Consider the following 27,327-nt stretch of genomic DNA (forward strand, 5'->3'; position numbering starts at 1 on the left):
CCTGAGCCACTCAAACCCCAAACCTCACAAATATTTTTGTCTCCTGCTCCCCCTTGTTCAGCAGGTGGCTGAATCCTCTCGGTATTAACCTCTCATATTGTTTCCTCTTCCATCCTAATCCAGGCTTCTGACTTTGCACCTGGGATATTGTGCAATGTCCAGCTAATCTCCCTCTATTCAGTCTCTCTCCCTCTTTTCATCCCTCCCTTCCTTAATATTTTATTTCTTTTCTCTCATTTAGAATAAAATTGAGTCCATACCATAATAATAATGTTAATAATAATAGCTTTCATTTAATGTCCATGTTTTAAGAAGCAGGCACTGGCTGGGACCTGTCCACTTATCCTTACTAATCCCTATGGATTTATCACCTCACAAGATACATGTTATTATCACAGTTTAACAGAGGAGGAAACTGGCCCTCAGAGATAGAATATGGCTTACCCAAGGCTGTATATGTAGAAGCCTGTGCACTTCTGCTGCTTTCTCCTTCCTTCTCTCTGTTAGGCACTGTGTTAGGTGCAGGATACAAGGATGAGCAAGGCCAAACATCAAGGCAGTACCCCTGTCTTCTTAGAGTGCAAGTGGAGAGGGAAGACAGGGAAAGAAAAAAGTACCAAGCAAGGTGATGAAGGCTACGATGCACATGTGTCCCCAGTGACAAGGGTCCAGAGCCAGGGAGCAACTAAGTCTGGCAGGGCTGGGAAGGCTTCTCACAGCAAGTGGGACCTGAAGGGATGCTTGCAGGACAAGTAAGAGTTTTCCAAGAGGTCAAATTGGATGTAGGTGGGGGCAGGTGGGGAGGACATTCCAGCAGAGAGAATAGCATGCTGTCCTGGATAAAGTGCAGGATGGGTATGAAGAAAGAGCAGGAAACGCAGCAGAAAAAGTCATGAAGGACTCCAACTCCATGGTAGTTTAGCCTTCATCTTTTAGGAGGGAGGTGTTGGGGGTCATCAGAGGCTTTCAGGCAGGAAAGTAACATGATTAGAATTTTGTTTTAGAAGGCTCACGTCATAAGCAATGCTGTCTGTGCTGAATATAAGGAACAGGCAGCCTTCTGTGTTGATTGGTTGGCTGGGAGAATGTCACTCAAGTACATCAGAGAGACCAGCGGAGGTAAAGCAGGTTTGGGCATGTGTGTCAGTGTTAGTAAGAGGAATAGTAGAGGTGAGAAGGGGAAAGGTAGTAAGTTTGATGAGGTGGTAAGCATGATGAGTTTGGCATTCTCACGGAGGTGGGTTAGGAAGCTGGATGGATGGGTCTACAGATCAGAAGAGAGGGCTGGGGGAAGCCATGCAAATTCTACTTCCTTTTCAAATCCATTTAAACATGGTTTCCAAACTAATGCATGGCTCATATCAACATACTGAGAAAATACCTGAAATTGTTTCCCCAGCTCTGAAAGAACTATTCACACCTCGCCCACACATTTACAGCCATCCAAAGTAGAATCTAGACTGAGTCAGAATTGAGAGCAGATTATTTTGAGGGTTCAGTGGCAGAAGATGAAGAAAGGAAGTGATAACGTTTCTCAGCTGACTTCTCTGTTCATACTTCCTTCTTTAATTTTCCCTTGCCCCATCTTGGGGCAAAAAGCAGCTAACTTCTACAGCAGAAACAACATCCCTAGGCATATGGCACGTCTTCTGTTTCTCTTCTTTCCTTTCCAGTACTGTCTCTCACCTGAAGACTAAAATTCAACACGAACAGTCCAGTCATATAACTATATTTTATCATGGGCGTCCCTTGCTCAGGAATATGAAATAGCTCCCTACCACCTCTCTAATCAAGGTTGAATGCCTCACTCTGTCACCTAAAGCACTTCTTCTCTGGGCCCTCCAGCTTGATTTCTCTATTTGATAAAATGCTGCCTCACCTTTATGGCCCATTTCCACCCCACGCTTTGTAATGATAGCACTCAGGTTCTGGCAAGTGCTGATCGGCAGAACTGTCTGTGATAATGGAAATATTCTCTATTTGTGTGTCCAGTACTGTAGCCAAAAAACACACAGGCTTACCAAGTACTTAAAACATGGTTAGTATGACAGAGAAACTCAATTTTAACTTAATGTAACCTATTTAATTCACTTAAAGGGACACAGCCACTCATGATTAGTGGCTACTGTACTAGACAGTGCAGTGGTAGGGGCTTTCTCGTCCTCTCTCTACTAGAGTAAGGTGATGTTTCTAACCTCATTGAGGCCCTCATTTCTCACTCGCCCCGGGCTGTTCAGTAAACACTGAGCAACTGCCTTCCCACCTTCCCCCCTGCCGCCCTGGTCTGCCTGCAGCCCCCTCTCCAACCCTCAGCCTGCTTCAGACCTCCTTCCTGAAGGGTTGGGAACGTGCACTCGGGGTACAATGACTGGCTCACAAGTGAAGCTTATCATGGTTATTCTTTTCATTATGAGAAACAACTCCATTAATAGTAACAGATCTCTTTGTTTACTTTATCCGGAACAAGTCACACCCACGAAGAAGAGAGACTGTTCAAAGAACCTAACAAGGAAAGTTCATCAAAACCAAGACAAACTCAAGGCCCCCAGACTTTCTCCTCAGCTATTTTAATCATCTCATGCTAGGCCTGGCTGGTGAGCAACACTGTGGGCTAAGGAGGGAGATGGCGCTGCACATGGGATGGAAAGTGCCCCTGCTTAATCCCTAGCTCATCTGAGTCCCCAGCTGTCTCCCTACCCCCAGGGTTTGGGCCTAATTCCAGCAGTGCGGAAGTTTATACTGAGCTATCCCCACTCTCTAACTTGTAACAGGTGGCCCATTTCCCATAGTTACATCAAGTATGGTGGGATGTTAACAGGCACTAAAGAAACACTGGTTGGATGTAGAGTGAGTAGTATCATTTATGGATATAAAACATGACCAGGCAGAGCCTTGATCAGATGTAGGCAGACAAGGTGGTTGCCTTTCTGTCACAAGGGCATCAAAGGTTTTCTTGGGCAGGTCTGGGAACATAAGATCCTCGCACTTATTCCTGCCTTTGCCAGGTCATTCTTGCAATGCACACGTGCTCCTAGGAGGGTTTTTTGTTTGTTTGTTTTTGTTATAGCTGTTTTTGCCACAACAAAGCATGAAGCATTTCACAAAACTATGAACAAAATATCAGCAACTAATTTCTTCTATGCTGAGTGAATTCTCTCCAATCTGTAGTATCTTTTTTTCTTCTCCTAACCCCTCCCCACTTCTTCAATGCTGTTGGAGACTTCCAGTTTCACCTAACCCCCACTGTGGTCCTAACAATGTCTGTGGGCCTCTGGGGGTGGCCCAAGGGGCCTGAGTCCTTCTAGCCACCATGTGGCACCTCCCTGTTTTCCCCTACTCCTGAGTTGGCTCCATTTGATAGCATCACCCCAGAAGCCAAGTAAAGGTTCCTCATATGCCACTGCTAGAAGGGGGTCCTCCCTCTCATATCTGATGTTGCTTCAGTTGGATGGTCACAAAAGCCACACTGGGATGGAGTTCACTGAGGCTACTGAGGTGGGGGAGAATGCCTCTGCATCTGCTGGAATAAATCACTCTTTGATTTTCTCCAAAAGTTTTGTGTGTAAACTACCTTTTTCATTTTTGCCTACTGTCTGCCCTCTTTCTAGGACAGATAAGAGTTCTTGCAAGGTACAGTCTCTGACTTACAGAGATACAGAGCTGTACACAGTCCATCAAATTTCCTCCTCTCCATTGTATTCTGCCAACATCTTTCTGTAGTTCCTTTGGGATCATTTCCACAGCCTTAGAGCAAGTGATTAATTACAGATAGAAGGCCTTGAAGATAGCAAGTAACTGAGGATCAAGATCTCAGATAAAGTTCTTAACTGGGCTGCTAAGACACCCTGATATAAAGCAAATCCTTTGTAAGCAAGCTACCAAATTGTCATCAAAATATCAAATTACCTTTTCTATATCTGAGTATAAGCACTCTTGTGATGATGTCTGTCCAATGGGAAGCTGAATCAAATACGTCTTGCAACCTGGGATACAACCTAGTATGACCTCACCAGGTCGTTGGTGGGAGGTAAGAAGTGACTGCCAGATGGAACCAGGTATAAGGGTATATTATGGGAACTCAGACCCCTTGTGAAGGTCAAGGGAGCCCAGTTACAGTGAAGTCCTCTTCAGACAGCAATATTGGACAGAAGGGTGAAATGTGGAAATAGGGTGATAACTCTAGATACAATTGGAGATAGCTACAGAAAGACTCTGTAATATCATATAAAACTCTGGTGTTTGAAAGTATGCCATGACTATAAAGACTGAGAATCACAGGCATAGAAGGAGATAGAAATAATGGAATCAGAAAGAATGAAATTCTGTCCTTTGCAGCAACATGGATGGAGCTGGAGGCTATTTATCCTAACTAACTCAAAAACAGAAAATCAAATATCCCATGTTCTTATTTATAAGTGGGAGCTAAACAATAGGTATACATGGACATAAAGTTGGGAATAATAGGCACTGAGGACTCCAAAAATGGGGAAGGCAGGAGGGAGGTGAGGATTGAAAAATTACCTGTTGGTTACAATATTTGGGCGATGGGTACACTAGAAACCCAATCCCCACCATTATGCAATGGACTCATGTAACAAACCAGCATATGTACCCCTTGAATGTATTTTTGAAAATCAATGAGGAGGTGTTGGCAATTTAATGCATTAAAGATAGAAAAGAAGAAAGAGAGGAAGCTTGATGATGGAATGACATTTTCAAGTGAAGAGGGAAGTTGAAGAAGCTCTCAGTGATGACCCCCATCCTTTTAGTAGGAAGTAAAGTCATCTGTTGATAAAAATAGTAAGAGTAGCATATACTTACCTTTGACCAGGGACTGTGCTAAGTGGTTTGCATATGTTTGTTTAATCTCTACAACAATTCCACAAACTAGGAAGTATTATTATCCTAATTTAGCAAGTGAGGAAGCCGAGGCTCAGAGATGCATAATTTATCCACTGTCAAAAAGTCAGGAAAGGTAGAACTAGTCTCCAATCAGGTGAAATGAAATGGGGTGAGAGTAGAGTTGATGACTTAGTTTAGCTGTGTCGTGAGTGGTTCAGGGACGGATAAAACCTGAAAAAGGGGGTTGGAAGATGGAGCCTTCCTCCAGCAACACTTGGCAGAAGGAGAGGGGTGCAGACACTGGGTATTAGCAAGTGTGGAGGGCAGCACAATCCAAGGAGACAAGGGCATCGTTGAACTGGCTGGGAAAGAAGGAAGGTGGGGCTCAGAAGGAAGTGTTGAATGAGGACCAGGATGATTGATGGAGCGCTGCCTAGGGAAGGAAAGGAGAGAGTGGCCCTGGGTGGAAGTTACCATGGAGACAAGATGTGGAGGTACAGGCTGGACTTAATCAAATGACAGGCAGACTTCCTGTGTGAAAATAAAAGACAATTATACCATGCATCAGGTTCAAGGGGCTCTGGCTTCAAATCCTGCTTCTGAGTTCTATTGGCAGTGACAACCTAACTGTAAAGGTAATGGGAAGGCAGCAGCAGCGAGCTCCTTGTACAGCATAAAGGGCTGGGATACTCTCCATGGACAGGGGACAGAATGGCACTGGGCAGGAGAATTCAGAAGGTGCCAGTTCCCTGCAGGCTGGCCCTGTGGCCGGGGGCTGGGGTTTGAGTGGGGTCCGCTGGAGGAGGCCTGCTTTCGACAGCGAGGTCGGAGCTAGCACAGCTTGTGGCGTGTGGCCCCTCCTCTAGCCGGCCGCTGTGGAAGAGTGCCCAGGCAGCTTCCGGCGGCCTCTGCAGCTGCGTGGGACTCACCCCGAGCCTTCAGAGTGAGGCATTATTTTCTCCTCTCTCTTGTCAGATACTGACTCCCACGCAGGAAAAAGGAAGCACCTTTTGTCAGATGCTGTGGCCACTTCCTCTTCAGAAGGCTCCAGCCAACCTTTCGCTTTGCAGAATGACGGGGCCCGCCGCGGTGCCGGACTGCCTGTGCACCAGGCCACTGGCCGCCGCCTGGGTTTTGTTCTTGGCCTGGCCCTGACCGGGAGCTGGCCCCTCGGCTGCTTCTCTGGCTCAGGGGGGACTTTCTCTGGCTCAGATCTGGACCCCTGAACTGGACCTGGCTGTCGTGCCCCCCTCGCTTCTCAGCCCCTCTGGGGTTCCTCCCTCCTCTCCGCCCACTCTTTGCTGACTGCCCCATGTCCCTCAGTCAGTCGGCCTGTCTGTTCCTCTCTATAGCTCGGTCAAGGAGTGTGATGACTGGCGAGCAGATGGCGGCCTTCCATCCATCGTCCACCCCCAACCCGCTGGAGAGGCCCATCAAGATGGGCTGGCTGAAGAAGCAGAGGTCCATCGTGAAGAACTGGCAGCAGAGGTACTTTGTGCTGAGGGCGCAGCAGCTCTGCTACTACAAGGATGAAGAGGACACGAAGCCCCAGGTACCAGCCAGGCTGTTTGTCCCGTTCATAAGGCATGGAGGAGGCGGGCCTGGAGTCCGCTGGGATTGCATTTAAACTCACAGGGGCCTTCTCAATAGGACCAGACACACCCATTGGAAAGGAAATTGCTTTTTCCTTTACACCATTTTCTAGATACATAAACTGAGTTGCAAAGATGACAGAGTGGTCCTCTAGGAAGCCCCAGGATGGGCATTGTGGAGTTTCCTACACATGGCTCTAAGTCAAGACCGGCAACAGGGCGGTGATGGTGGTGACACTCAGTCAAGGGTTCAGAGAGAGTGGATTTGGGTTCAGGAAAACTGATTGTGGGACTCATTGATTTGTTTGTTCAGTAAGTATTTACTGAGCATTTATTATATGCCAGACACTGTTCTAGGTACTTGAAATAAACTATGAGCAAAACAGATAAAAATCTCTCCCATATGCAACTTAGAATATGGAGGAAAAGACATATAAGCATAACAAATAAGGAAAGTATGTAATTTGTTAGGAAAATATTAGTTCTATGAGAAAAAAATAGGATGAGCTAGCAGGTGTCAATAGTTAAGGGAAGATGTAATTTTTAAAAGAATGGTCAAATGACCTCATGAAGCGGGTGACACTGGGATCAAAACTAAAGAGGAGAGGGAATACGCTGGGTAGATCTCTGGGGGAAAGAGTGTTCCAGGCAGAGAGAGAACAGCTGGTGCTAAGGCCCCAAAGGGAGCGTGTCTGGCCTGGATGGGGAATTGCAAGGAGGGCACTGTGGTGGGAGCAGAACTAGCAGGTAGGAATCAAAGGGGATGAGGTCTGAGAAGCAAGAGGGCAGTCAGGGGTCAGGGGCACAGACTGCTGGGGCACTGCCAGCCACGGTAAGGACCTGAGCATTCACACTGAGGGGCCACAGGGAGGCATTGCAGGGCTCTGAGCAAAGAGTGACAGTGTTTGGTTTAAATTGTAAAAAGACAGCTCTAGCTACTGTGCTCAAAAATAGAGAAGGGGGAAGACTCAAGTAATCTAGGTAAGGGGTTATGATGTTTAGGGGCTCAGTGGGAGTTGTGGGCTGGAGGAAAATGGTCAGCTTCTGGATATACTTTGAAAGCAGAGCAAACAGGATTTCCTGATGCAGTGGATAAGGCTGTGAGAATGGGCTTTAATCCTAAATCTTGGGCCTAGGTCTCTCGGCCAACCTCATTGCTTTTTTGGCCATTGTGGTGTGCGAGAATAAAGGATGCTCTGAACGATTACCCCAGGACCCCAGGTGCAAACTGCATGTCTCAGGGCATCCAGCACAGTTGGTCACCCACCTAGAACTCATGTCTGTGGAGATGGAAGTATGGGTTTGGCCAGAAGGAGCTTATTCGGGAAGACCGACTCTAGAACCTTCTGGAGTCAGAACAAAATCCCGAGAAAGGTGAGGACAAGAAATGTGTAGATATTGGGGGTGGATGGGACCAAAGTGAAAAGGTCATTTTGGAAGAGGACAGTTTTCTTTAAGGGCAGGCTTGAGAATCCATTACACATCAGCAGGACTCGGTTAACCAGTTCCTCCACTTAAGGGCTCCGAATTCTGAGTGTCTGTCACTGCAGAGGCCAGAGGAGGATCACAGGGATCCCACCACAGACTGGGCTCTTGCCTAGTGTTCTGTCCATGGTAACCAGCCTTCCTTCTCTTTATAAACACCCCAGACCTTATTAAAGCCAAGCAATTCCAGGCTAAGATGGCAGTTGATGTCTTAAGACGATGGAGGAAGTCTTCCTATCTGCAGAGTGTAAGGGAGACGGCAATAAGGTGTGGCCACCCCAAATCAATGAAAGGGGCAGCTGAGTGTGTTTCCATGAAGTGTAGAGGGTGAGACGCACTTTATATCAAAGGATGTGTTGTTTTCCTGGCTCCACCACTGTTTGGCCCTGTAATTATTTAATTTTTCTGAACCCCTCTTTATTCTTTTATAAAATCAGACAATACTACCTGGCCTGCATTTGTCACAGGATCAAATGATATAAAGCAGGTGTGAAAAACCGTTTTGTAAAAACATAAACTGATGTCAAAGGGCAAAATAAATACCTGAAGGTTCTTGCTTCTCCTCTTCTGGGAGGAAGAAACCCAAAGCCTTCTCAGGACTAAATTAGCCTGAGATAATTAGGTAACACTTCTAGGATGACAAGGATAATTTATTTTGAGGAGATCTATTGATGTAATACATCAGATCAATATGTCAAGTAAGCAAAACCACACAACCCTTCAATAGATGGCTGAAAAATGCATTGATAAAATCCAACACTAATTTCAGATATGAAAAATAGAAAAATAAAACCTTTAGGAATAAAATAATAATTTCTTAGAAAGAATAGTGTATTTTACTGTGTGTTGATATGTGTAGTTTGATTACAAAAGCTTTAAAAATTATTCTCAATCCCATCAGTAAGAAATAGCCACCTACATCCCCTCTACTTTCAACCTTCCCTATGCGTATGTATTTAGGAACTCATCTATTGTAAATGCAAAATTAGTATAATAAATATTATTTAATGAAAAAATTAAAAATACTTCATGAATATTGGCCCCAACACTAAATATGCCTCTATAATATTCTTAGTTATATCAAAACAATCTATTATATGAATGTTCTATAATTTATTTAATCAATTTTCCACTGTTAGGAATTTGGGCTGATGTCTATACTATTATCACAAGCATTAATTAAGTAGATTCCCCACAGCATTGTTTATATTAGTGATATGACAACAATGCCCAGTGGTAGAGGCTAACTTATATTAGGCTACATTTGCATGTCTATACAATAAAATACAATTCAGACATTGATGCTCCTAATTAATACTTTTTGATATAGAAAGATGTCCATAATATTGTCTTTGAAAAACACTTTACAACAGAAGGTGATGTGTATACTAATCCCATTCTTGGAAAAAATATCATGAATCTGTATTTATAGAAAAAGGTCTAGAAAGACATACACAGAAGTATTAACCATGGTTATCTCTGAATACTGGGGTTACACATACAATTTTAAATGTTTCTTTAAAAATATTTTTATAATTTAAGTATAATAGTTGTAAATTTAAAAAGAATGCACACAAACATCCTATCCCCCAAGATACCAAAAAACAGAAACATCACAATAATCTTGGAACCATCAGGCGTAAGGGCTCTCACTTACACTGATGATGTGTGCGTCGGTTGGTACAACCTTTCAAAAAAGTTATTTGGCCAGATTTACTAAACACAAAAAATTGTCATACCCTTAGACACAGTGATTCTGGGTCTATGAAGTGCCAAAAGAAATAATAAGAATATTAAATGCTATTTATAATGAGAAACATTGGACCTAGCGTCCGACAAAGGAGAATGTAAATAAATTATGGAACTGTGTATGATAGACTTTCCTGTATGTGCTTTTGAGGAATCCTGTGGCCCTATAGAAGGCAGTCTGTGCATTTTTTCTTTGAGTTCTCAGATCCTGTCCGGTTTTAACAGTATAAGGCTGTGTAAGTCCATCAACCAGCTTTATATAAACCATTCTAGAAAGTTCTTTGTCAGGGAAATTGTTTCGAACAGAATCTCAGCTTATTGCCCTCAAGTTTCTGTTACAATGATGGTCTCAGACAATCCTAGTAGTAGGGTAGACCCGTGGTCCCATTGTCTCATCTGCCTGTTTTCCGAGGCATCGCCACAAGTGGTTGTCTATCAGCGGCATGCCGGTAAATAGTTAACAATGGGCCCTCTGATGGGAGAGTTGATTGAAGTGCAACATTTGCTAATTTCTGTGCAGCAGATGCTCCCATCATGACTGATGCAAGCTACCAACGTGATATCACTGAACTCAGAGTTGAGAAGAGACATACTATAGAACCACATTGTATAGGATTTCCACCACGCAGATAGAATAGGTGGAAGTAACCACAACGGCAGAAATGATAGCAAAATATAGTAAAGAATCAGAAAGTTGTAAAATTTAGGTATCTTCACCTTTTTAGTAGAAAATATCTCATTGTAAGCTTATAGAATTTAAATTTTAGTAATAGCTGTATTTAACTGGCTTAAAATGTAACAGTTAAGTTCTCATGAGCCAATATAAACATTTTGAAAAATGCTTTAACAAGGAGTTGGGCTAAAATGTAGTTCTACCTGAATTTATAATAGATTTAAATGTTATAGCTAGAGAATTCTAGATATTCTGGCACCTCACTGCCATAGCTGTCTCCGTTGCTTTACTGCTGAAGGACTTGTGGTCTCCTGCATAAACCTTTCCATCCTTCCATCTTTATACAGAGTCCACCTCAGTCAACTTGCTAAGTACATGAAAGTGGCTCTGGGCAACTTGGGCCCTTCCCTTCCTCGAACAGTTCTTCCTTCCCCATCAGTGTCCCCATCCTCACCCCTACTGGTGTCTCTTCCTCTTACTTGCCTTCCTCTTGCCATTTATGAAGTTCAAGGCTCTCATGCTGAGTGGGAGGAATTAGTCATTTACACCTTGGTGTGAACGTGTTTAACTCTGATTGTTACTTCTCTCAGCAAGTGGGACTTGTAAGTGAAGCCTTATTTGTAATTCTGGAATCACACTGACTGAGGCTGGAATCATAGATTTCGTATTATCTAGCTTTTGTGATCCTGGGTCAGCTAATTAACTTCGTTGAGCTTTACTTCTTCCTTTCTCTAATGGGGGAGAATAACAGTCCTTCCCTCCTAGACTTCTTATGAAGATTAGATGTGCTGATATATTCAGGGCAATTAGCAGGGAGTTAGACACTTTGGGACTGCTCAATACATGGCATGTATATTTTTAGTATTTTATTGTTACCATTTCTGATGAAATGATTTTGGGTACCAAATGACAGTTTAGAGAGGTACTTAGGGGAGGCAGACACCTCTGCAATTGTCCTTTCCTTCTCTCCTTACCAGACAGTGCTCTGTCCTGTCTAAAAGCAACAAGGCCTTTTATTCTGGCGCCATAACTCATCCAAAGTAGCTCAGCAGCACAACCTCAGGGTCATTTTTTCTGAAGGCATTGATGTGATTTATTAAAGATGGTGAGGACCATGTAGGTGGAGGTTATTTTTAAATAATAAAATTAGAGGAATGTAGAGGAATTGCAGAATTCCATTTTCTAGACCGATTTGCTTTTTCTTCTCCTCCTTCCCCTTCCCCCTTCTCCCCTTCCTTGTCTTTCATCCTCATTCTCCTCCCATTTGTTCTTTCTTCTCTTCCTTCTCCTGCCCTTTGTGTTCCTTTCCCTCCTCCTCGTCTTCCTTTTTGTCTTGTTCTCTCTCAGTCTTAGGCATTTTTATTTCTAGATCCTCAAGAAACATTTATTCTCTTAGGCTCCTGAGTGGATCTTACTTCTGAGATTTCCTTAAGACTCTTTTGCCTTTATAGTGTTCTCTGCCACCAGTCGTCTCCATCCATACTTTGTTTTGAAATAAAGACATGTGTGTTTACTCAACTCAGAACCAGCCCTGCTACCTTCAACAGCCAGTGAGGTATAAATCTTGAATAACTAGATCCAGTGCACATTAACTATGTCATTTTGTGCAGTCATTTAGACGTTCAAAGTGTCAGTTTCCTCATCTGCAAAGTGGCAGTGATAAATCTTGCTGTGCTCTGGATATGGAGCTGTTGTAGGGGTCTAATGAATTATCTCAAGTGGGCCAGGCGCGGTGGCTCACGCCTGTAATCCTAGAACTTTGGGAGGCTGAGGTGGGCGGATCACAAGGTCAGGAGATCGAGACCATCCTGGCTAACACTGTGAAACCCCGTCTCCACTAAAAAAAATATAAAAAATTAGCCAGACATGGTGGCAGGCGCCTGTAGTGCCAGATACTCGAAAGACTGAGACAGGAGAATCACTTGAACCAGGAGGCAGAGGTTGCAGTGAGCTGAGATCACGCCACTGCACTCCAGCCTGGGCAACAGAGCGAGACTCCATCTCAAAAAAAAAATAAAAAAAAATTATCCCAAGTGAAATGCACTGTAAGTGATATAGCACCATGCACACACATGGTAGAAGTGGCTTGTTTTTCTGATAATATATCCATGTATAAGAGGTCACAAATCCTATTAAACCCTCAGTCACCCTTCATAGATCTGAGCTTGGTGGTGGGACCATTTCCCACCACCTCAGCTTTGATGGTGAAGAGCGCTAGCTTTCAACTGACTTCTGAGATTAACTACTATTCTGGCACTTAATAGCTCTATGACTTTGGGTAGATTACAGAAGCTTTCTGATCTCTTTTCCTCACCTATAAAATGTGCATAATGATACTTTGCTTGGAGGCCTGCTGGAAGGACTAAATGAATAATACATTCGAGGTGGTTAGTGAAGATGCAGGCACCTGCTACTCAATACCCCATCCCCTCAAATGGTGACCTGAGTGGTTCAGTCCTCCCTGAACCCCTCTGGCAGCCTGGCAGGCAGTATGGTCTCCCCAGCCTCAGCATTGCCTTCACAAAGACCAAGTGTCTCGTTTGACCATGTAGTTGGGTCCTTGGAAAAGTGGGAAGAGGCAAATATTGGTGATGGAACTCTCTTAGCTTATTCTTATATCAGAACCTTGTCTTTCTCTGGGCATCTGGTTTGCTCTGGAATAGCTGTCCTTTAATTTGCCCGAGGCCTGAGCAGCAGAAGGGGCCCCATTAAAACTGGGAAGCTAGCTTCCCGTGTCCCTACCCTCCTACTCTCCTCCCCATCCCATCATTATCCTACCTGTTCTCCAACTCAATTTTAGTTTATAGGTGTTAAATTGCTGTTTATCCTTAAGGCCTGACTTTTCATCTTTCAGGGCTGCATGCATCTACCAGGAAGTACAATCAAGGAGATCGCCACAAACCCCGAAGAAGCTGGGAAGTTTGTCTTTGAAATCATTCCAGGTAGGCCACAACAGGTAGGACAGAGGTGCAGTGCAGAAGTAAAGTTCCCATTTTACTTCTGCATTCTAGAAGTCAAAGCTATATTTGGAGACTCATTCAACTAACTAACCAACCAGCCTATTGAGAGCCCACAGTGGTTCTGTATACAGTTAATGAAGCTATTGCAGTTTATTAACTAGTATCAAGTGCTTGAACAATGCCCATGAAATAAGTAAGTGAGCATTTTGTTCAACTCTGTAAGCATTTCATGAGTGTGTGCTAGGAGCTAGGTACTGTACAAGGCACTGAGCCACTGACATGAAAAGTGCACCTTCTCTACTCACTAAAATGATCTCAGTCTAGAAGGTGAGTAGGTCATTAAATTTAACAGTCAAAATGTAAATGACACCATGTGAAATTGCCATTTCAAAGGGTCAAAAATTATAAAAAGTCAGCAGCCTCAGATGGTTCCACCCGTTGCATCTCACCATTGCACACATGATTGGCACATTGGAGGGTGCCTCTTTCAAATCAAGAGTTTCCTTCCTCGAATGCATTTGGAACAAGGGGAGTTTGGGTCATGCTCCTGAATCTGCCATGCTGAGATGCTTCCACCCTTCTTCCTGTCTCTTGCTCCTATGGTAGCCCTAGCCCTGCCAGGGGCTCCGGGACTAGAGGTTAATCTGACTGTGTAGCCCTGCTGCTACTGTTGTACTGACCACAGCAGGGGAGGCCACGCGGCCCCTGAGTGCCTCTTTTCTTCCCCCTCTCCTTCCCACTCACACAAGGTGACTGTGTGCTTAAGAAAGTTGATGGAGAAGGCAGCATAGCATAGAGGTTAGAAGTGTCCAGTCTGGAGCCAGCCTGCCCTGACCCTGGCACTTACTATTTGTGTAAGAGGTTACTTAATTTCTCCTTGCCTCTGATTTTTTGTCTATAAAATGGGGACAATAATGATGATAGTGAGTATTAAATAAGGAAATCAATATGAAGCATTTGATACAGTGCATGTCATATCAGTGTTTGATATTTGGGAATAATCTAGAGATAATTTTAATGCAGAAAAAAAATCCTAAACTTGGCTATGACCATTTACAGAATACAAATAAAAAAAATTTTAAGTTCCTAGATGGTCCCCTCATGGGCACTGTCTTGCTTGTTTTTTTTTGTTTTGTTTTGTTTTTGTTTTTGTTTTTTTGAAGTGGGGACAGAGTCTTGCTCTGTTGCCCTGGCTGGAGGGCAGTGGTGCGATCTGGACTCACTGCAGCCTCTGCCTCCCCAGTTCAAACAATTCTCCTGCCTCAGCCTCCCAAGTAGCTGGAACTAGAGGTGCATGCCATTATGCCCAGTTAATTTTTGTATTTTTAGTAAACACAGGGTTTCACATGTTGGCCAGGCTGCTCTCAAACTCCTGACCTCAGGCAATCCACCTGCTTCAGCCTCCTGAAGTGCTGGGATTACAGATGTGAGACACTGTTCCCATCCTCCCTTGCTTTTTAATCTGAAGGTCTATCTTCCTCTCTTTCTCTTCAGAGGAAAAGCAGGAAAGCCTGCTTTTTCAGTCTCTCCTCACTAGGAATATCTCTCTCCCTTTCCACAGAGGTTATTCTATTCTTAGGATGCCTCTCCCAGTGCAATTCATGGGACACAACCATCCATGGTAACATGTGTGTCCTAAAGCCTGGGTTTTCAATCTAGAGTAACCCTACTGAGAGATCCAGCTAAAGATTCACTGTGGGCTTTGCACCAAAAATACCTACTCTTTAAATTGCTATACCAGTGCAGGAGGAAGATTTGTTCTCTCATTATCATTCATGTTTGCAACAGTCTCCTGGCCTGCTAGAGGAATTCTCAGATTCTTTTTCTCTCTCTCTCTCTTTTTTTTTTTTTTTTAAACAGAGTATTGCTCTGTTGCCCAGGCCGGAGTGCAGTGGTGCAATCTTGGCTCACTGCAAGCTTCGCCTCCCGGGTTCACGCCATTCTCCTGCCTCAGCCTCCCCAGCAGCTGGGACTACAGGCGCACACTGCCACGCCCGGATAAGTTTCTGTAGTTTTAGTAGATACGGGGTTTTGCCATGTTAGCCAGGATGGTCTCCAACTCCTGACCTTGTGATCCGTCTGCCTCAGCCTCCCAGAGTGTTGGGATTATAGGCGTGAGCCACCGCACCCAGCCTCTCTCTCTCTCTTACACACACACATACCCCACACACATCTCATAAGGACAAATAATTCTAAAGTAATAATAAGATAGGAAACCATTTTCATAAAGATACCATCATCTTCCAAGGTTCTGCCCAACCCTAAAGTGAGACATCCTTCATGTTATAACAGAGAATTTTTAGTTCCTCTTTTTATCATCCTCTTTTGCAAGATGATTCTCCGCAGCTAATGCTGGTATAAGAAATGGGCTTCCTAGATAGGATCCTCTCTCTGTGATCACCAGTTTTATTTGCACAAACACCACACAGAAACTTTTAATTGTAGTCATGCTAGTTTTTTTTTTTTTTTTTTTTTTTTTTTTTAATTGGGGGCAGGCAACAATTTAGGGTAGGCTTCCCTCTCTCTACTGACCTTTCATAGAATAACTCTCTATTCTCCTCCCACCCCAGGGAATCACCAGGGATAAGAGGTTATTCCTTCTGTTGCATATGTTATCTCATTTACTTCTCATACCACTTTATGATCTGTTGTCACTCATTTATACAACAAATTCATTGAGCATCTCCTATGAGCCAAGTACTATTGCAGGACTGGGAATGTGGCAAAGAACTAAGCAGCCTGCATGCACCTTATGTGGGAAGAGACTAGCAGCAAACCAAATATATGGGCAAATTATGTAGTTTTTCTGATAGGATAACAATTATGGGGAAAATTAAACCAGAGAGAGAGAAGGTGCTGGCTGAGATGGTTGACTGGTTATTGTGAACAGAGCCGGCAGAGTTTGTGTCATTAAGAAGGTAACCTTTGGGCACAGATCTGAAGGCAATGAGGGAGTCAGCTAAGAGCACAGCTGGAGGAAGAGCATTCCAGGAAGTGGAAATTGCCAGTGCAAAGGCTCTGAGCCTATTTCATATGTTCAAGGAAGGTTAAGGAGGCCAGTGTGGTTAGAGTGAAGTGATGGCAGGAGACAAAAATAGGACATTTGCTCAGGGGTGGGCACAGATTTCATAGACACTTGTAGGCAATGTGAGAACTCTAGCTTTTCTGCTAGAAGGATGGGAAGCCACTGGAACGTTTTGAGCAGAGGTGTGACATGACATAACTCATGTTTTAAAATTCTTTTGAATTGAAAATAAAAGTAAGTAGTAGGGGCAAGGGCAGAGCAAGGAGATCAGTGAGGAGGCTTTTGCAAGAATCCAAATCAGAGATAGCAGTGATGAAGGGGCTGTGAAGTAAGCAATTTCTGATCACATTTTGAAGGTAGGGAGGGCTTCATTTGCTAATTAATTGGATGTGGGAAAAAGAAATCAACATTGACTCCAAAGTTTTGGCCTAAACAGTGGAAAATACGGATTTGCTGAGATTTGTGCACGTAGCAAGTTTTTTCAGGTTATAGGGGGTAAGGGCATCAGTTTTGGACATATTAAATAATATCTCCATTGCACCAGTAAGGAAACTATTGCTCACGACAATTTAGCTACTGCAGTGATGGAGGTAAGAACAAGATATTAAGGGATAATAGAATAAGGACTCCCCACTCAACTTGGAGTAGGGGGAAGAAAGGTCCCTAAAAAAGGTAACATTTGAGTTGGGTTTTAAAGAATGGACAGGAGTTCCTTAGGCAGATTAAGAAAAGAAGAGATGTCCGTTTCCAACAAGAGAAACAGCCCAATGGGTAACACATATTGAACAAGCTGTGTTTAAGTCAGATAAATTGTGCCTGAGGTCAGAGTTGCTGTTCATGAGCTTTGTATTAATGTCGGTCAATTCCTCTTAATGAAAGTCTGTCCTGGCACCCCAATTATGCCCAAATACAACAGAAACCTTTCAAACCCCCTTTGGTTCTTGTCTCTTGGACCTATCTTAATATCATCAAGCCTCACATTATTTCACCCTTTGGTACAACCTGATTCTCAATCATCCTGTCATCAGGTCGTCAGCTCTCCTAACCAGAAGAATTAGTCCATGGAAGTCCTCTTCATTCAGGAACATCTTGAGACCTGGGTGTTTCCCAGTGGGGTTGCTCATGACAGAACAAAAGGACCTCCCAGGACTCAGGGTAAACTGAGAAGGCATGTTTTAACAGCATAGTAGACTGGAGTCGAGGCATGGTGGAGAGAGAAGGGGAAAAGACACCAGATAAATTTTGTCCAAGGTCAAATTTAGAAGCAATATGGGCCAGTAGAATCTTTCATGGGAGTAAGGAGACTGACAGACTTGCCCTGCATTTGGCAGCAACTCACTGGATACTGATGGACTGGTGCTTTTGCATCCCTGGGATTCAGTTCTATTATCTATAAAATGGAAATAATACTAACTCCTTATTCTATTTCAAAGGGATATTGCAATTCCTAGAGGGTCCTTTCATTCTTCCCTGAGTATTTTTAACTTACCATTTTACTTCTGAAAACACCCAATTCTCAGGATACTCTCAATGCCCCGGGCCTTGAGATGGACTGAGCCTTCCAGTCAGAAAGCTGATGACCCAATGACAAGATGGATTCAGAATCAGGTTATCCCAAAGGGTGAAAGAAGGTGAGGCTCAGTGATATTAAGATAGGTCCAAGAGACCAGAACCAAAGGAGATCTGAAAGTCTTTTCCTGCCCTGCAGGGAAATACAGGTTTAGGCACAACTGCTCAGCTAGAACAAGCTCTCTGAGGGAGATGGCCTGCCATTGTGAGAAGAATGGGTTGATGCTTACAAAGGCACTTTGAAATTTAATAGTATCCCATAATTGAAAGGGATCACTATTATTTTCTTGTCCCCACTAAGACCTTTTTATTTTAACCAACTAAAGAAAATCCCAACTTTGAGGATTTCCATTTGCAAGCAGGTCCATGGATGAAGTTAGAGTTCAAGTCTCAGATCTGACTAACTAACTTCATGGTCTAAGACCTGTATTTGATACTCTTCTTTTCCCTCTCTTGCTTCTTTCTCCCTAGTTTTCACTTTCCCACATTCTTTCCCTTCATCTCCTTCTCCCTGCTCTCTGTTGCCTTCAATTTCTCCCACCTTTTTTGTCCATTTGAGAACACCAACCGAGGAAACACTACACCTATCTATAATCTTAGGTTTGAAGTGAAAATGGTAAAGAAAGTTCTAACAAGTCTCATGTATCCATTAACTGAGTATTGAGAACCTACATTTGCAAGGTCTTGTGTGGTCAGGAGAGCAGAAATATGAACACCAAGCACGAATTTTGTGAAAAAAGCACATATGTACTCACTGTCACTCCCACCTGAGGTTGTCATCTCCTACCCTACCCCCGCAACTGAGCTCAAGGCTAGCTTAGGAAAGTATCCATGACTGGCGTGATGATCTAAAGTCTTCTAACTTTTATGGGCTGAATTGTCTCCTCCATGCTGAAACTGCACCACGAACTTCCTCTTCCTTTTGGCAGGAAATGACTTCTGTCCTCTTAATGAAAGCAGCTCTCAGCCCCAGCTACGCCAATTGCAAACCATTGTGTTCAATGATTTGTCTGTAGAGTTAGAGCTTCAGCAAAAACAGTTGAAGAGTGCCCGGATATCCAGATCCACTGAGGATAATTAGACAACGCATTTATGTTGTTTGGCTGGTAGTGATTCACTGAACCAAGAAATCAATTTAGGTCTTGTTCCCTTCCCTTCCCCTTGCTCTCATACCCTTATCACTCTAAGACCTTCACAAGTGCTACTTCTTCCTCCAGCCTCATGGGACCAGAATCGCATGGGACAGGACTCCTATGTCCTCATGGCCAGCTCCCAGGCAGAGATGGAGGAGTGGGTTAAATTCCTCAGGAGAGTTGCTGGCACACCCTGTGGAGGTAAGGACCCTGCAGGCTTTCCTGGGCAGGTGCCTATGACATCTCAGGAAGTAGGAAGTAGCTCCAGATGTGATAGCTCCTTGAGCAGTGCTCAAGGGAGACAACCAGAAAACAGTTATCTGCATGCCCATGGCCAAGTCCTCTGTCAAATGTGGAGGAAAAGTGGGCTCAGAGCTTCTAGCTTCCCACCCCCTGTGCCACCTGGGTCATCTCAAAGAGCTATCTCCAAATTAACTGGACGGAAGGCAAGTCTTTTGCACTGAGTAAATGTGTATGATATCTGGAGGTAGTCCTTTCTCCTCTCTGGGTCAAAGTACTCTCATCTGTAAAATGAATGGGTTGAATGAGCTGACCCTGGGTCCCCAGCAGCCCTGGCTCACGCAGCACCACGAGTCGGCCTGGTTCTGGGAACTGATGGCAAGAGCTCTGCTGAAAGCGTAAGTTAGGCTGCATAAGTCAGCGCAGGAAAACAAAGCTGCTGTCCAAAAGAAGGATGATCAGACTGGGGAAAGGTTCAGGAATTGTGTCCGGAGTCTTGCAGGTGTACAGTGAATTCAGCATTCAACACTTTTCTGGGTTTCACAACTTAAGAATTAGAGCTCTCTGGGAATCCTGGTGATGTTTCCACATTTGAGGAGGGTCCTGACTAAAGAAAACAGATGCAAAAACCTTCTGAAATTAACAAACATATCAATCTAGTATGTTTCCCTCCTTTTACAAAAATATGAAAAAAACTGACAGTTCTCGAGTTAACATTTTCCTTCAACTTTTTAGGAGCATGCCTACTTGTGTCAACTCCAGATAACCTTAAATATATAATTATGTATTGACTGTGTGGCCTGTTATTTTGGAAATCATTTAGGGAGGCTCTCATAGTTTGAATATTAAATATTTATTTCATTGGCCAACAGCTTCTTTCAGAAATTTCAAGAATACCACAATAATTTTGTGGAGAGTAAAGAAAAAATACTCCACCAGAGGCATTTTTGTGTTTTGTTTTCATCTGCTCTTTACATCTACACACTTCTTCCAGAATGATACACTTAAAATTTATATGCAATTTAGTACCTTTGATTTTATGGCTTAATCATTTTCCCCAAGTTGCTATGGAATCTTAATTGATACATTTCAGAGTTTATTTGGTTACAAATAGAAATTGTGTCCAATGATGTTAAACAACCAAGAGAGATTTGCTGGTTAGACACATTAGCTTCTCAAAGAAACTAAGAGCAGGAACTGCCAAGAGGTTTTATAAGGGTCTGGGACCAAGAAAGGGGACATTAGCATTGATTTTACCCTGTCTGTTTCTCTGGGAGCACATGACCTGCAGGTACGTAATTAGCCAACATGCTGGAAAATCTTAGCTGTGACCATCCTTATTGTGCTGGATTATGAGATTGTGAGCCACCCTTTTCTGTTTTCTCCAGTCCAGTGTTTTAAGCTATCTGCATAGACAAGGGTAGTGGATGTTGCCTAATCATGCACCTGCTCTCTGAGTCAAAATGGTATCCGTGTACTTTCACTAGGTTCTGTGACTACTGTGATGCTTGACTGAGCCTTGCCATAGTGAACTGCTGTACTCTGTCATGATACACATGGGGTTTCACCCTCACCACACCCCAAGACCACCACCTGAGGAGCAAGTCAAGCATAAGTCCTGTAGGCGGTGGAAAGTCCAGAGAAGGGGAAATCAGAGTGCAACACCACTTACTTTTCAAAGAACAGTGTTGCCTCTGATACAGCATCTCAGATTATTATTATTATTATTATTATTATTACTATTATTATTATTATTGTTTTTGAGATGGAGTCTCATTCTGTCTCCCAGACTGGAGTGCAGTGGCACGATCTCGGCTCCCCGCCTCCCGGGTTTGAGCGATTCTCCTACCTCAGCCTTCTGAGCTGCTGGGATTACAGACATGTGCCACCACACTCAGCTAATTTTTGTATATTTAGTAAAGATGGGGTTTCACCTTGTTTCGGCCAGGCTGGCCTCGAACTCCCGACCTTAGGTGATACACCCGCCTCGGCTTCCCAAAGTGCTGGGATTGTAGGCATGAGCCACTGTGCCCAGCCGTGTTTAAAGTTACTAACCAAAATCATAGATCCCAGAACGTGAGGGCATTTTTAAGACAGTATAGAGTCTCATTTGAGGCCACTGGGCAAATCAGAAATGTGTTCTTACTATTTGTAAATTAGGGATGTTGGTCTTAAAGGGACAAATTGTCCCATGGGTCCGCTCCTTTGCCACAGCACATTGCCACTTGGAAAGAACCTCTAACATGGGTTGACCAGATGGGAAAGGCATGCCTCCCAAATACTGTGAAGTCACTGAGATGTGTTGCTGCCACCTCTTTCTAGCCCTTTGTGAAATTATCTATGGCTTTTTCCACCCAGAGCCTGCTCCCTTCCCACCACCTTCACCACTACTAACCCGATGAAGATGGAATCCTTTCTTGTCAAATTACAGCACTAGCCTTGAAACTCATCTCCACATGTTCACTCCCACCTTCTTACAAAATGTTTTCAACAGAGTGGCCAGTGTGAGCCTGTTAAACCTGTCATATCAAGTTTCCTCTTAGTTCAACATTCTCCAGTAGCTTCCTTTCTCACTCAGAGTAAAAGTCAAAGCCTTATAATGATCTTATAGTGCACAGTCTGCCCGCCGCCCCCACTCCCACATTTCCCCTCTGACCTTGTTTTCTAGAACCCTCTTTTATGCTCATTTCACTCTAGCTTCACCAGCCCCCGCAAACATCCTACCCGTGTTCCTGCCTTCAGGTCCTTGCACTTGCTGTTTCCTTTGCCTGGAATCCTCTTTCCCCAGGCAGCTGCATGGCTTGGTCCCTTACTGTCTTCAAGTCTTTGCTCAAACATCACCTCAGTAAGCCTTCCTCTATCATTCTGTTTAACACTGAATCCCTTCCTTACCCCTCAGTTCTGCCTTGCTTTGCTCCTTGGCACATACCCTCTTCTAATGTGCTAAATATTTTACTCATTTGTTTTGTTCCTAGCTAGACTCCCCTCACTGGAAGGAGAGCTTCAATCTACTTGGCAGGAATTGTTTTTCTCTTTTTTTGTACAGTACCGTATCCCAGAATCTAAACAGTGCTCAATAAAGATTTATTAATCTAATAGGTGAAAGAATGATGTCATTTTCCCATAGCAGCACTATGTTCTGCTCCCTCAGTAGGCTCTCCTCTGTTAGATGATGATCAATTTATCTGAGAAGTTATTCAGTAAATGGGTTGTACCCTCTAGAATTATACTATCTTTCTCCAAGTATGTCAGCGGTGAGTCTTGGTGAAGCTCTTTATGGTGCAAAGACCCCCCTTGGAGAATCTGATGAAAGTTATAGAAACTCTCCCCAGAAAAATACCTAGACACAAACAATTTTGCTTTCGATAGCAAAATATTTTCAGACACCTGTAGCCCATCTGTACACCCTACAGAATGAATCCCAATTTTAAATTTTAGAAGTTACTCTGGTGACAGTTGTGCAGAGCTGATACCTCTTCTGGCTTGCATCCCCTTTTGGGCTTCTTTTCTCCCTTGACTGGAGAGATGGTCTACATGCTCTTCATGGCATTCCCAACTTCTTCCTCAGGGCTCCTCCTGCCTGTAGCTGGCTCTGAGTGTTCCTCTCACCTTAGAGGGCAGAACACTGGTGTTTCAGCCTTTTTCTTATCAGTGGGCTAATTTCTTGCCACCCTCTCCTAAGGGCTTGTGACTTCTGAAAACTCATTCTCAGCTTACTCTTGCCCATTTCCTCTAAACTACTCCCTCCTTTTAGTAAGACAGGCATGCCTTCTCTGGATCTCCACACTGAAACCGGGTCCTTGTCCCCTCTCCAGGGAGCAAGGAGTCCAAATTGCAAATCGTCACTCTGTCCAGACCTGCTTTTGTCCTCTTCCTCCAGAGATGAGTCATCTGAGGTTTTGCTCAGGCTATTGCTGAGTCAGGAAACAATGCATTACATTTTCTCCTTTACCCAACCCAGTTTTAAGGTCCTGAAACAGGTCCTGTGTTTTTCAAATTATTATTATTAGTATAAATTTATGGAGTACAGGTGCAATTTTGTTACATGCATAGATTGTGTAGTAGTGGCCAGGTCTTTTAGGGCACCCATCATCCAGATAACACATATTGTACCTATTAAGTAATTTCTCATCATACACTCCCTTCCATCCTCTCATCCTTCTGAGTTTCTGTTGTCCGTAATTCCATACTCTATGTCTGTGTGTACACGTTAACTTAGCTCCCACTTATAAGTCAGAACGTGGGATATCGGTCTTCTTGTGTCTGCCTTGTTTCACTTAAAAATGACTTCTAGTTCCATTGATGTTGCTGCAAAAGACATGATTTCATTCTTTGAAATGTCATATTTACTATTATTTGGCTGAACAGTAAGTATTCCATTGTGTATATATACCATATTTTCTTTATCCAATCATCTGTTCATGGACAGTTAGGTTGATTCCATATCTTTGCTATTGTAATAATCATGTGAGAAACATACAAGTGAAGGTATCTTTTTGTTATAATGATTTTCTTTCCTTAGGGTATATATCCAGTAGTGGGATTGCTGGATCAAATGATAGTTTTATTTTTAGTTTTCTGAGAAATCTCCATACTGTTTTCCATAGAGGTTGAACTAATTTACATTCCCACCAACAGTGTACATGTTCCTTTTTCTCTGCATCTTGACCGACATCTGTTATTTTTTTACTTTTTGATAATTGCCATTCAGACTGGTGTTAAGGTGCTACCTCATTGTGGGTTTTATTTGCATTTCTCTGATGATTATTAATGTTGAGGATTTTTTCATATGCATGTTGACCATTTGTATGTCTTCTTTTGCAAAATGTCTGCTCATGTCCTTCACCCACTTTTTAACGGGATTATTTGGTTTTATTATTGTTGAGTTATTTGAGCTCCTTGTAAATTCTAGATATTAGTCCTTTATCATATGCATACTTTGCAGCTATTTTCTCCCATTTAGTAGACTGTCTGTTCACTCTGTTGATTCTTTTGCTGTACGGAAGCTTTTTAGCTTAATTAAGTCCTATCTGTCTATTTTTATTTTTGTGGCCTGTGCTTTTGAGGCCTTAGTCATGAATTCTTTGCCTAGACCAATGTCCAGAAGAGTTTTCCCTTGGTTTTATTCTAGCATTTTTATAGTTTCAGATCTTACATTTAAGTTTTTAATCATCTTGAATTTATTTTTGTATGTGGTGAGAGACAGGGCTCCAGTTTCATTCTTCAGTATTTGGCAATCAGATTTTCCCAGCACCACTTATTGAGAAGGGTGTCTTTTCTCCAGGGTGTGTTCTTATAGACATTGTCAAAGATCAGTTGACTATACATATGTGGCTTTATTTCTGGGTTCTCTATTCTGTTCCATTGATCTATGTGTCTGTTTTTATACCAGTGACATGCTGTTTTGGTTACCACAGCCTTGTAGTATAATTTGAAGTCAAGTAATATGATGCCTCCAGCCTTGTTCTTTTTGCTTAGGGTTGCTTTGGCTATTTGAGCCCTTTTTTGGTTAAATATAAATTTTAGGATTTTTTTTTCCAGTTCTGTGAAGACATGACATTGGTATTTTGATAGGAATTGCATTGAATCTGTAGATTGCTTTGGGTAGTATGATTATTTTAATGATATTGATTTTTCCAATGCATGAGCATGGAATTTTTTTATTTGTTTGTGTCATTTACAATTTCTTTTGTTAGTATTTTGCAGTTTTCCTTGTAGAGATCTTTCATCTCCTTGGTTAAATATATTCCTAGGTATTTTATTTTTTTATAGCTATTGTAAATCAGAATGCCTTCTAGATTTTGTTTTCAGCTAGATCGTTATTGCTGTATAGAAATGCTACTGATTTTTGTATGTTGATTTTGTATCCTGAAACTTTACTGAATGCATTTATCAAATCTAAGAGTTTTTTGGTGGAGTCTTTAGGTTTTTCTAGATATAAGATCACATCATCAGCAAGTAGGGATAATTTGACCTCCTCTTTTTCGATTTGGATGCCACTTATTCCTTTCTCTTGCCTAATTACTCTGGGTAGGACTTGCAGTAAGTACTCTATTGAGTAGGAATGGTGAAAGTTGGCATCCTTCTTCTGTTCCAGTTCTTAGAGGAAATACTTTCGACTTACTCCCATTTAGTATGATGTAGGCTGTGCATTTGTTGCATGTGACCTATATTATTTTGAGGCACGTTCCTCCGATGCCTAGTTTGTTGAGAGTTTTTATTCTGAACAGATGCTGAATTTTATCATATGCTTTCTCTGTGTCTGTTGAGATGATCATATGGTTTTTACCTTAATTCTCTTTGTGTGATGTATCACATTTATTGATTTGTGTATATTGAATCATCCTTACATTCCTGATATAGAACTTATTTGATCATGGTGTATTTTTTTTTTTTTTTTTTTTTGATGTGCTGTTGGATTTGGTTTGTTAGTATTTTGTTGAGGATTTTTGAGTCTATATTCATCAGGGATATTGGTCTGTAGTTTTCTTTTTGGTTGTTGTTATGTCCTTGTCTGGTTTTGGTATCAGAGTGATACTGACCCTGTAGAGTGAGTTAGGGAGAATTCTCTCCTTCTCAGTTTTTTGGAACAGTTTCAGGTTGGTATGAGATTGTCTTTGTATGTTTGGTAGAATTGAACTGTAAATCCATCTGGTTCTGGGTTTTTCTCTTTTGGAAGATTTATTATTACTGATTCAATCTCACTACTCATTGTTGGTCTCTTCAGACTTTCTATTTCTTCCTGCTTCAATCTTGGGAAGTATATGTTTCTAGGAATTTATTCATTTCCTCTAGGTTTTCTAGTTTGTGGGCATCTAGTTGTTAATAATAATCTCTGATGATCTTTTGTATTTCGATGGTATTAGTTGTAATGTCTCCTTTTCCATTTCTGATTTTGTTTGTTTGGATCTCTTTTTTTCTTGGTTAGTCTAACTAGAAGTTTAACAATTTTGTTTATCTTTTTGAAAAGCCAACTTTTCATTTTGTTGATCCCTTGTATTGTTTCTTTGGTTTCTATTTCATTTAGTTCTGCTCTGATCTTTGTTATTTCTTTTCTTCTGCTAATTTTGAGTTTGGTCTGTTGTTGTTTAGTTTCTAGTTTCTTGAGGTTTGAAATTAGGTTGTTAATTTGTACTCTTTCTACTTTTTGATGTAGGCATTTAATGCTATTAACATCCCTCTTTGCACTGCTTTTGCTGTAACTTACAGGTTTTGGTATGTTTTTGTACTTTCATTTGTTTAAAAAATTTTTAGATTTCTGTCTTAATTTCTTCATTGACCCAATGATCATTCGGTAGCATGTTGTTTAGCTTCCATGTATTTGTATAGTTTTTGAAGTTCCTCTTGTTATTGATTTCTAGTTTCATTCCACTGTGGTCTGAGAAGATTCTTGATATGATTTCAGTTTTTAAAAATTTGCCAAGACTTGTTTTGTGGCCTGACATATGGCTTGTTTTGGAGAATGTTCCCTGTGTTGTTGAGAAGAATGTGTATTTTGCAATTGTTGTATAGAATGTTCTGTAAATGTCTATTTGTCCCGTTTGGTGTAAAGTCTAATTTAAGACTTTTTAATTGACTTTCAGTCTAGATGATCTGGGTAATGCTGAGAATGGGGTGTTGAGTCCCCACTATTATTGTGTTGCTGTCAATCTGTTTTTCAGTTTTACGTCAGTAATATTTGTTGCATGCATCTGGGTGCTCCATTGTTGAGTGCATATGTATTTAGAATTGTTATATCAGTTGGTTTATGTAGTTCCAAATGACTCACTTTGTTCATTCGTTTTAATTCTTTTTTCTTTATTTTTGCCTGGCTGAGTTATTTAAAAATACTTGTATTCAAGTTCAGAAATTCTGCCTTTTGCTTGATCTAGTCTACTGTTGTAGCTTTTGAATGTTTTCTGTAATTCCTTCAATAAATGTATTTTTGTTCTAGAATTCCTGTTTGGATTTTTTAAAAAGTATCTATCTTCTTGGTAAATTTATCATTCGTATCCTGAATTGATTTTCTGATTCCTTTGTATTGATTTTAGATTTCTCATGCATCTAATTAGGCTTCCTT

The 27,327-nt window shown here is 42.1% G+C and overlaps 1 protein-coding gene across 1 annotated transcript in view; it reads left to right on the forward strand.

Annotated features, from left to right (window-relative positions):
• ARHGAP25 (Rho GTPase activating protein 25) overlaps positions 1–27,327 on the forward strand; it is a 91,499-nt gene that overhangs the window by 33,869 nt on the left and 30,303 nt on the right. The window contains exons 2-4 of the mRNA XM_010367638.2: positions 6,195–6,394; positions 13,196–13,283; positions 19,113–19,229. Coding sequence (XP_010365940.1) covers positions 6,195–6,394; positions 13,196–13,283; positions 19,113–19,229 — 405 coding nt within the window. The remainder of the gene's footprint in view (positions 1–6,194; positions 6,395–13,195; positions 13,284–19,112; positions 19,230–27,327) is intronic.

Source organism: Rhinopithecus roxellana, chromosome 17 (genome assembly GCF_007565055.1).
Source record: "Rhinopithecus roxellana isolate Shanxi Qingling chromosome 17, ASM756505v1, whole genome shotgun sequence".
Classification (NCBI taxonomy): Eukaryota; Metazoa; Chordata; class Mammalia; order Primates; family Cercopithecidae; genus Rhinopithecus; species Rhinopithecus roxellana.